This window comes from Carcharodon carcharias, chromosome 5, assembly GCF_017639515.1.
Source record: "Carcharodon carcharias isolate sCarCar2 chromosome 5, sCarCar2.pri, whole genome shotgun sequence".
NCBI classification, from domain to species: domain Eukaryota; kingdom Metazoa; phylum Chordata; class Chondrichthyes; order Lamniformes; family Lamnidae; genus Carcharodon; species Carcharodon carcharias.
Window position 1 is genome coordinate 140,228,553 of NC_054471.1, and position 12,009 is coordinate 140,240,561.

Genomic DNA, 12,009 nt, shown 5'->3' on the forward strand with positions numbered 1-12,009 from the left:
AGCATTCCATAGGGATCATTCCCTCCGGGACACCCTGGTCCACTCCTCCATCAACCCCTACTCCTCAACCCCCACCTATGGCACCTCCCCATGCCCACGCAAAAGATGCAACACCTGCCCCTTCACTTCCTCTCTCCTCACCGTCCAAGGACACAAACACTCCTTTCAAGTGAAGGAGCATTTCACTTGCATTTCCCCTAACTTAGTCTACTGCATTCATTGTTCCCAATGCGGTCTCCTCTACATTGGAGAGACCAAACGTAAACTGGGCGACCGCTTTGCAGAACACCTGTGGTCTGTCCGCAAGAAAGACCCAAACCTCCCTGTCGCTTGCCATTTTAACACTCCACCCTGCTCTCTTGCCCACATGTCTGTCCTTGGCTTGCTGCATTGTTCCAGTGAAGCCCAACACAAACTGGAGGAACAGCACCTCATCTTCCGACTAGGCACTTTACAGCCTTCCGGACTGAATATTGAATTCAACAATTTTAGATCTTGAACTCCCTCCTCCATCCCCACCCCCTTTCTGTTTCTTCCCCCTTCCTTTTGTTTTTTCCAATAATTTATATAGATTTTTCTTTTCCCACCTATTTCCATTATTTTTAAATCTGTATTTTTTATGCCCTGTTAGCCTTTCCACCCCACCCCCACTAGAGCTGTACCTTGAGTGTCCTGCCATCCATTCTTAATTAGCACATTCGTTTAGATAATATCACCACCTTCAACACCTCTTTGTTCTCCTGTCTGTGACATCTTTTGATTATCAGCTCCTTTCACTGCTTGCTTGTCCCTACAACCACACCCCCCGCCACTTCTCTCCCCCCCAACACCAACCGCCCCCCCCCCACCCCCACCTTAACCCAGCTTATATTTCACCCCTCTCCTAATATTCACTCAGTTCTGTTGAAGGGTCATGAGGACTCGAAACGTCAAGTCTTTTCTTCTCCGCCGATGCTGCCAGACCTGCTGAGTTTTTCCAGGTAATTCTGTTTTTATTCATATGAGTAGATGGATCAAGGTCTCAATTGCCCTTATCTATTGTTTCTATAATTATGTACATTCTAAAAATGCAGATTTGCCATGCCTGTTTTTCAACTCCAAAAGTGATTCTAGTGAGTTAATCGTACTTTAAATGCAAAGACTTAAAGAAGTAACATAACACAGTTAAAGTTCTAAAAGGTGAGCTAATAATGTTAGTTCTGTGAATAATCAAGAGTTAAATCTTTGTTATTAAAAGACTGCTTGCAATTTTGCTACTACTGCCACATGTTTCACTACATTGTATCACTGTAAGGTTTGTGCAGTAATTATGTTGAACTTAGCAGAAGTTTTCAATATTGCAGTGTCATGTATTTTGACAAAAGACTCCTTTTTAAAAGGCATTCATATGGTCAAGCCTTTTAAAATAACTATTGATTCATCTAATATCTTCAAAATTAATTGAGGTTCACTATCTTAAAATACACCTGTTGCCAGCATGTCTAATTCATTGTCAGTATAACAATACATAAAGTGATTACTGTCAAGGAATCACATGTTACTTCTAAGATGCCTTCCTTTGACCCTGTTAGTTTGTTCAGTAAGTTTACTCAGAGAATGATTTTTTACTAAAAATCACCATCTAAGCTTACTCGTATACAGGGACCTGTTTTCTGCAAACAAAATGAATATGTTCAAGCCTTGTGCCTTTTTTGAATTACACAGGAATTTGGGGAGCCTATAGTCCCCATTGCTTTCTCCGTGGCAATGCCTTGGCCAATCAGAATCGACTTGACAAATTGTTGCAATTGTTTAAAATTTGGCATTCTTGCATTTGTCTTCATGAATACAAGACAAAAAGCTTTGGCAACATGTCTCTCTTTTCAGAAATATCCAAGTAAATAACAACTATTTAGCTACATTTTCAAAGAAGTCAATTAGATTTGCAAAGCCAACGCCACATATTCATATTTTTCATAAATGTATCACGTTGCAGAACTTTATCCCCAAAGCAGCAGGGAAAGTCTAAAAAAAATCCATGTTATAAAAATGGAATTTCGTTTATGTCTTTTGTATTAACCAATTTCCCTAATTATAAGCAGACAGAATTGTAGCCTGTAATCCCTAAAATAGTGATTTAAAAGACATGTAATAAAGCAGGATTTGGATAGTTCAGTCGCCATAAATCCATGATCTAGAGCATGGCTTGTTGCTTTTGGAAACCATGCTGATTTTGCCCTTTGATATCTATTTTCTTTAGTTGTTTGTGTGGAAAACCAGACCTGTTCTGTTTCAGATTATAAAGAACTCTTTATAATATATTTTATAGCAACTTGTAGTTCCTGTGGTATGATAACAATTTTTAAAATGGCTGCTGTGACAGTCCGAGAGAGATTTTCTGTTGCATTCGTTTCTTTGTATTGAGAGAAAGTTGGGAATGTACAACTCTGGTTTGTGTGTAAGAGACCAACTTAAAATGTTAACTCACCACTGCTTATATTGATTATTTAGCAAGGGTTAAAAAATGCAAAGTCCATCCAAACTATAAAATAATCACTAATGGGCTATTTGTTATATATATAACTGTTTTAGGCCTCCGAAAGGCGAAATACAAACATGCCTGTTATCTCTTTAGAAGTGATCAAGCTGTTAACTGTGATGAACGTCCCATCAGGGAGGGAGAATTTAATCCATGTGGGAAGTTTTCTGTGATTTAGAAGCAAGAGAACTGCACCAGAAAGCTATTTCCAACTATTAAAAAGATGGGTGATGTATCAGAAGCTGCATATACGAACAGGTTTTGATTTGTAAATAATAGGAATATAGGACTTAGGAGCACTGGTAGGCCATTCAGCCCTTTGAGCCTGCTCTGCCATTCAATACTATCATGGCTGGTCTGGTTATGGTCTCAACTTCACTTCCCTGTCTGCCCTCCATGACCCTTGACTTCCTTATCCATCAAAAATCTGTCTAGCTCTGCCTTGAATAAATTCAATAACCTAGCCTCACTACTCTCTGGGGAAGAGAATTCCACATACTAATGACCCCCTGAAAGAAAGAAATTCTCCTCATCTCCATCTTAAAAGGGAGACCTCTTATTCTTAAACTGTGTCCCCTAGTTTTAGTCTCTTCCACAAATGGAAACATCATCCAGGTATCTACCCTATCAAGTCCGCTCAGGTTCTTATGTGTTTCAATAAGATCATCTCCCATTGTTCTAAATTTCAATGGGTATAGCCCAAACTGTTCAACCTTTCTTCATAAGATAAGCCCCTCATCCTAGGAAAGAGTCGAGTGAACCTTCTCTGAACTGCTTCTAACGCAATTATATATTTTTTTTCAAATAAGGAGCGCAAAACTGTACATAGTATTCCAGATGTGGTCTCACCAAGGCTGTGTACAGTGGCAGTAAAATTTTCCTCCTTCTATATTCCATTCCCTTACAATAAATGCCAACATTCCATTTGCCTTCCTAATCACTTGCTGTAGCTGCATACTAACTTTTTGTGATTCATGTACCAGAACACCCAGGTCTCTCTGTACCACCAGGTTTTGCAATCTCGGTCTATATTTATACATATATATACAATATATATATATTTTAGTGCATCAATATCTGTGGGACTTGGCTTTTCTATTGAGCATTTGTGAAAAGTAAGGCCTGAATTTCACAGTCAGCAGCACAGAGATGGCAAACACCACTGACCTTGAAGAAAGATACCTACAAAGATATAACAATATCTATGGCCTGAATATTCCTTTCTTACTTTGATTCTAGTGTCAGCTCAAGGGGGATTTCAGTGTCCAGAAACACTGGTGTCCTCGAGCAGGCTAAGCATCCAATCATATCACATAAGAACACATGGGATATACAACACAGAAATAGGCCATTCAGCCCAACCACTCAATGCTAGTCTTTGAGCCTCCTCTCACCTTTTGTCATCTAAATCTATTATCGTAACCCTATATTTCTTTCTCTCTCATATGCATTGAAGAATTTTCAGACAATGGAGTTGCAGCTATGGGGGTGGCTATTGTCACTGGGGATGCCCTCTTGGGGCATGGAGCCTCTGGAAACCAAGATCCAACACCACTCTGCCCCACAGAAAGGAAAGCCACTGGGAGGCTGTCTCAGTGCGGCTGGTGGACTCTCCATATGGGAGAGTCATGCCACTGCTGGCAAAATACTGGCAGCCAGGAAAAATGGCTGTCAATAGGCCAATTAACTGGATGCCCGCCTCCAGCCGGGCTTTCCTTCCAACACCTTTTGCCACTATATTACTCCTCCCACCTTCCAACATGTCGTCAAAGCAAGGTCAAAGCACTCTATTTCTTACATCTCCTTAGCCCAACGTCACATTCCTATCTAGACTTGTTTCCCCTCTTTCAGCCAATTTCTTATACATGTTCCAGCATTATCTATGACACTTAGTTCCTTAAGGCAATGTTGGTGCTGTGTACAATAATAATCAATTCTCACCATTACAGTTCAAACTTAAATTCCCACTCAAATTCCTCATATAAAATTTTAAATAAGCTTTCTCTTCATTCTCTCCCTACCCCTGAATTATATGTGGCTTTTTTCAAATTTCAAAGCGTATTTTTAGAATTCATTTTCTGCCCTTTCTTGTTGATTGAATTGTAACTACCACGGTCTGCATATACTGTTTATCAATAATAGATAATACATACTTAAGTGTATTCACCTGAATTCAATCTAGCAATTTTGCACTGCTGCGGATTTGAGGGAAATAAATAACTGCTACAAGAAATGTTCAATAGGAACTAAACAATTCATCTGAATAATTGAACACATTGGTGAAGCTACAGCAACGCTATTGTTATTGTTACAATCCCCATAGAGAGCGATAACTTTAAACGAAGAAATTTGAACTTCCGGTTGATAACTGAAAGGACGCCATGACAAGGTTTCATGATTTAAGACTTTATATTGTAACAAATGGACTGAAAGCAGTATTGAATAAACACTATTTTTGTAGGCAACTTATATATTACAGAACTTTTACTTTTAATACAAACGATAAATCCACATCACAGGTATACTTTACACTGTCACTTAAGTAGTAATTAAATTTCCCAGACTAAGTCCAAAATGATTCTTAACTCCTGAGGGTTTACTTCTGCTCCTTTCTTTTCCCAGCTATTAACTTTTAATTCCAGAATTGCCTTTCATGGTGAGGGTTTTTCTTTCTGGTGTGAGCTAGGCAAATCTTCCAGCCACATTTCAAGTCCTCACACGGGGGCTTTTCAAGCCGCACACGAGCTCCCAGCTACATTCCTGCACGGTGAACCATAGAGATTTTTGGTCTCTAGTTGTACCCTCCCCCCAGATCCTGGTAGACTAACTTACCTGTGAGCTTCAGGGATATCTTAGAAACCCTTCCCCTCTCATAGCCCATCTCCATCATAACGTGAACATCATGGGCCTTGTATTCAGGTTGAAATGCTGATCAGCTACTCTTTAGACCATAATTCTATTTATCTTGGAATTAAATGGACAATTTAAAGCATAACTGTTTACAATCTGACATTCTCAACACCTTTGCAGGCCTTTGGAGACGACCAGTCTTACCACTGTAAATACAAATGCTGCTGCCATTGTCTCCAAGTGTGTGAACCTATTTCACCTTCTTCCCAGCAAAACAATTTGGCCTGTCCTTTAATTTTAATGACCCGTCATCCAGGTATGCAGTTAGGCAGACTTCAGAATAGGTTAACACGACCCCCTTCATTTTATCTTAAATTAAAGACAGGGCTGGATTTTCCCCTCAGCACACTAAGTACGGCCAGTGGGCATGAAAAATGGTGTTTTGCCCACCAGCCACAATGGTGGGTTTTCACAGTGTATTGTCCACTTACCACCACATTAATTATGTACACACAGGAAACATGCCGGATTGCAGGTGGGCAGCCTCTGATTTTCCTGCCCCATCATGAGCTCAACGCTTCCTCACTCCAGGCACCATATTTAAAAGGCACCCATGCACACTTTTTTAATGTCTGCAGCCTAGGACTGCTCCACGGAAGACATAGCAACCAAAGGGAAGGAGCATGCTGCTCTGAAATTCAGTGATACCTCACTGGAATGCCTGCTGGATGCAATCAAGGCCCGCCGTGATCTCCTTTTCCCCCACAATGTCCGGAGGAGGTCCACCAACCTCATTGGTTTGGCAGCTGGTCACAGCAGTGATCAACGCCAATGCAGCACAGGGAGGTCAGCCACCCAGTACAGAAAGAGGATAAATGATCTCATCCATGCCGCCATGGCACATCAACCATCTCATCATTCTCAAATCACACACTCACAAGCCCATCAGACCTTTACTGGAATTTCACACGCTGCCAGCTCGAGGGACATCAACACTCACACACAAACCTTCAGATCTTCATCAGGGCTCATATCCTCTGGACTCTGCGTTTTCATCCCATCAGTGACTCCACTCACCACCAACATATGCCAAGCATTCTTATCATCTACCCTGGCATGCGATCTGCTAATACTTTTCACCTGTCTTTATGTAGGAGAAGCCCACACACAATTGTAGGGAAAGGTCCCAGGCCTGGGGTGGAATGCCGGAACTCAAAGTCCTTGTTGGCTTTGAGAACAGAGCTATTGAGCTGGCCAGGGATGGCGTGGACCTTGCCTGCAGTGATGGTGAGGTTAGCGGCGCACACCCATGTGAGGGTCTTGCACCAGTTCATCCCTCAGACAACACTGTGAGTGCATTGTCCTGTTTTAGAGTTGCCTGACATGCACTAATTATCTCTACTTTCTTTCATAGGCACCTCAGCCAAGCGCCCGAGGCCCCCAACCAGCTCGAGCCCTGAAGACACCTCAGATAAGGAACCTGAGGACAGCACCATTGAACACCCATTACAGCACCCCTCTGCACTCTCCAGCAGCGCAGAGACACACATAATTCTACAGTAGCCTCAGGGTCCCAATCTGGTGAGCACAGCACACAATCTGGTCGACAGCAGGTGGAGGCAGGGACGTCCAAAGTCACTGGCACCCGGAGGACTTTTGGAGACCAAGAATCTTCAGAGTCCAATTCATGTGACAAGCCTCCGCACTAGGTCCTTAATCAGTTGCTGAAGCTGCAGTGACAATCACAAAAATATCAGAAAGGGATGTCAGCTGCATTCCTCAGATTGCAACAGACAATGGAGGAGTCTGTACCGTCTTCAATCTGAGGCGATAATGCAGGCATGCCAATGTGCCAAGATCAACATTGGTAAGATGGTGGCTGCCAAGGAGACCCCAGACCAGGACATCGGTCTTACACTGTGAAAGGAGCAGCAATCCATCACTGTAACTATTGGTGGCATCCATCAGTGGCTACGTGAGGGGGGAGGGGGGGGGGCACCAAAATCTCACTCCAGTTGCCCCTTCTCCTGAAGGAGTCAACCAGGGACCCTGGGGCACCTATAAGGAGGACACCCCAAGGCCATCCACTAAGGTGATCCCAGGACTGTCCAGCCGATCCCAATCCCCTCTTTCTGTGACCCCCATCACCTCCAACTCCACAGGCCGAGCAGGGTGAACCTCACAGCTGGACACCCAAAGCAAGCTGGGGCCCTCCAGGTCTCAGCCCTCTAGAGGATGTCCACTAAGGTCATCACAGACAACAGGGAGTGGCAGTCAGCAGGCTGCCCCTCCTCTGCTGAGAATGTCAGGGATGCACCCAGACATAGTGGCATATATAGGAAGGTTAAACATATTTAGGAGCACACCGGTTGCATGGGTGCTCACAACATGTATATAATGTTCATAACTGTAAATAGAATCGTACCCATTTCACATCTCCTCTTTTATGATGAGCTGTTTTGCAATCAATCAGGTGTGATACCATGGTCCACCCCCGCCACTTATCACACATGTCACTATCATGGGTCTCTCGTCCTCTCATCCAAGTAGTGTGTGCTTCCATATCACCACAGTGCGTGACCCTTTTTCAGACCATTCTCGACATCAGTGGTGCCTTGACCTTAATGTTAAGTGTGCTTGTGGAACGAACCTCGTTCACAAGCTTTGCAGGGTCATGTCATTTTATTCTTGGCTGTGTATGATTGAGGCAGAGGTGTTCTAATATCTTGTCTGCATTCTTGAAAGGTGAAGGTGCAGCGTACAAGGAGAGATGTGTTCATGCATGGAGAAGGGTCATATATTGTGCAGCTCCATGTGCTCTCTGTCATCTGGCAGGGTTTTCTTGCTATGAGCCCACGCTCAGAGCTCATGTTTGCCCCTGTCAGCCAACCGCATTTCCAACTTTCCAAGTGTACACCTGCTAAGCTCACCAATAAGTGGGAGCACCTTGCCACCTCAAGGTGCTGAAGCTCTGTCCCTCTCAGCCACCTTATTCCCCTGGCACTTGAGCCTACAACCTGGAGCATTTCTCAATCTATAATTGTCTGGCTTGTGGCCAAAAGGCTCTCATCACAATGTTCGGATGCAGCGCTGTCTGTCCCATCACCTAAACACTCGCCGAGGCGAGTGCTGTTTATTGCAAATGGTGAAATTTGGTGGTCAATAGAGCCTTTGAGCATGCTCTGGAAGTGCACATCATAGCTTTAGACAATGTTGAGGGGAGCAATGGGATGGGAGCAATGATATACTGAAGCTGAAATCTGCTCTTTATTAACAACAACCATGAGGGCTTCAGTGTCTGAGCATTTTGGAGTTCGCAAGTGCCATGAGGCACAATGTGTGTCTTAAAGAAGAAGCATTTTAATGTCTGTCACGCAAGTGGCTAAACGCCATCATCCTCAGGTGGTCCATATGTATAACAAAGTGAGGATAAAAGCAGGTCAGCATCCCTAAATGAGAGTGCCAGATGTTAATGTGATAGAGGAGAAGGTGACACAGAGGATTGAATCATATTAGAATAGACACACATTTGCAGAACGTCCTCGGTTGCCTTGGCCCTAGTGTCACCGATCAATTTCACCATCGAGGTTACACAGAATGCGTTGTGCCTTTGCTGGAGATGGATCTCCTTGAAGAGTTTTGACAGATTGAAAGCAATCAGCTACGAGCCCACTGAGGATAATGGAACAGCTCCTGGCTCTTGTAGGCTGCCATTGTGACTGGGATGCAGGATAGACACTTAAAGAGGCAGCACCTTCTGATGTCTGATGCCAGAACTCCCTCCTTCAGTTAGCACCTCATCTCAGCAAGGACACTTGCTCCTGAGGTTTTATCATCCTTCAAAGGATCAGGACAATGTGAGCCTGATGTGTAACTATTCACTCTCAGATTGAAGTTCATGGTTGAAATGAGAGGAATAGCAATGCTGGTGTTCATGTTGGCCCATGAAGGTGGACACCTGTCCAAGAGGGTACTCACTTTCAACTTGTCATCTTCCTCATGGAATCTGGTGTCTGTGAGGGCCTCAGGCACATGCCTGCCCCGTCTGGCCCATGGTATAGCCTGTTCCCCTGCAGCCTCGGCTTCCTCAAACTCAATGCCCTCATCACCTTCAATGTCCTCTGCATCGGAGGAGATATGCAGCTCCTTCATGTCAGCATGTCCTCCCCATTTGCAGCATCAGGTTGTGCAGCACACAGCAAGACACGGTGATCCATGAGACCTTCTGGGGCTTGTGCTGGAACACTCCACCAGATCTGTCCAAGCATCGGAATCACATCTTTAAGAGGCCGATGGTGTTCCACCAATGTTCAGCTAGCGACGTGAGCTTTATTGTACCTTCTCTCTGCAGGATTTTGTGGCCACCACATGGGCATCACCAGCCACATCCTTTGCAGGTACCCCTTGTCACCAAGGAGCCAGCACTTGGTCCTGTGTGGTCCCTCGAAGATGCCCACGAATTGCAGTGAACTCAAGATGTATGAGTCGTGGATGATTCTTGGGTATCTGGTGCAAACCCACATGATAAGCTTCTTATAGTCACAGACCAGCTGTACATTGAGTGAGTGGAAGCCTTTCCTGTTTACCTATTGGAGTGCCTTTTGCCAAGGAGCTTTTATAGCCACAGGAGTGCAGTCAATGGCACGCCGCACCTGTGCGAAACTGGAAATCTCAGCAAAGCCCAGAACTTTGGTGTCCTGGCTTGCTTGATCTCTGTCAAAGTTGAAATAATTGTGGGCCTTGGCAAAAAGGGCGTCTGTTACCTCATGAATGCATTTGTGTATGGAAGCTTGAGAGATCCCGCAGGGATCCCCAGTGGAACCCTGGAAGGAGCCACTGGTATAGAAGCTTATTGTGGCGTTACTTTCACAGCCACTAGCAATGGATGCCTTCACAGTCCCCATTGCAACAATTCCTGGAGAATGTGGCAAATTTGAGTTACCAGATCCCTGGACATGCGGAGGCGTTGGCAACACCAGTTCTCACGCACCTGCAGATAAGACATGCGAGTCTTGTACCCTCGGTCTTGCAAGCTGCCTACATCACAATGTTTCTGTGAGCGTCATCGTCTGCGTCCAGAGGGGGTCCTGCTGCCCCTTGGTCTTGAAGGTTTTGCTCCTATCTATGGCGAGTCTGGCTCCTCCTTCGCAATCTTCTCCTTCTCTCCTGCCTGTGTGTGATTATGCAGGCAGCAATTAACCCAGGCTCCACCTTCCTGATGGTCTCCTCTCTGCAGTTTCAAAGAGAAACAGACAAGAGTCAGCATTAGTCTTCAGAGTTTCTATTTCTGTCAATGACTTATCAGTGAATGTGTGTTCAAGGGCTTGTTCCAGAGTAAGCAACTACTCGCCCTTGAAATGATGGCCAGTGTGGTGTGTTTTCCCAGGCACTCCTCCCCTCCCTCCCCCAATTCACATGACCCACTGCTATGAGATTGCTATGACCAGGCGCTTGGGTGTGCTGCTTTCAGCCTAGAAGCTTGAATCCTCATTCACTGTACTCTAATACCACTCAGCATGGAGTCCTTATAATGAGATGTAAATTTATTTGGTTTCCTGACACCTCCCAGCGGGAGTGGAAAATCCTGGCCACAGTCCCAAAACATAACAATCTTATAAACTTCATTATTGTAACATTATAAACTATCCCTCTATGCTCAGAATACTCACTTGAAAAACATAATCTCCTTGCTTATTTTACTGGTGCAACTTAGTGGATTTTTTTTTACAGATAATGTTTTATGCATTTTTATAAATGACTCATTTTCAATCCACTCAACTCCAGGCAATATTCAACAAATTTTGTGCACATATTGGAGTCTAACTCTAAAAGTCAGTAATAGTTTACAACTAAGCCTCACTTTATGCCGAAACAATCACCAACAAAGTAAAAAACCATGATGAACCAATCTTTCTTTCTTCATTTACATGTATTTTGATGCTGCCTACAACATAGGAAGCATAAGTTCAAAATCACTTTAAAGGATGAAATTCTTGAATGTTAACATTTGTCTTTTTTGTGATTCCTTTTAAAGGTCGCAGAGGTGAAAGAGGAAGAAAAGGAGAAAAGGGAGAGAAGGGGGATAGCGGTAAGTGTCTGAGAGGATCTTTTTAAAAAAGGACAGTGATAGTAAATGCACATATGTGCGGAGATAGAGTTTCTTGTTTGTCCTTCGAGGTGAAGATGACCACAACCATCATCTGGGGTGTTTGGTTCTGGTAGGTCCTGGTGGGTACGTAGATGACTGCTAAGACAGATCTGCACCCGAAGGTTCTACCTCTGATCAATTCAAGATGGTGTGTGATTTACGGCATATTTGGAGAATGTTAGAGCACAGAATCGGGACATTTGGACTATCAAGTCTGCACTGTCGATTTTTTCACAAGAGCCTCACTTGTTTACTAATCTAGCAGTCACATGAAAGATGTTTTTTTGTAGACTCAATAAAAACAATCATTCTGCTCCTGACCCCATAACAGGCACTAACAAACCTTGCATTTATCTTTTCTGTTTACCCTGAAGCAGTATTAACTTGGTTATTTCTAAGTTGGCAAGTTAGATTTTTAAAATCTTTTTCTTATTTGATCTCTGGATGTGGGGAATTTCTTTTCTTTATTCTTTCATCATCACAGGCAAGGCCA

General features: G+C 43.7%; 1 protein-coding gene across 2 annotated transcripts in view; it reads left to right on the plus strand.

The window, feature by feature from the left end:
• scara5 (scavenger receptor class A, member 5 (putative)) overlaps positions 1-12,009 on the plus strand; it is a 146,922-nt gene that overhangs the window by 97,714 nt on the left and 37,199 nt on the right. For both annotated transcript variants that reach the window (XM_041188055.1, XM_041188056.1), the window contains exon 7: positions 11,403-11,456. In XM_041188055.1, the coding sequence (XP_041043989.1) occupies positions 11,403-11,456 (54 nt within the window). The remainder of the gene's footprint in view (positions 1-11,402; positions 11,457-12,009) is intronic.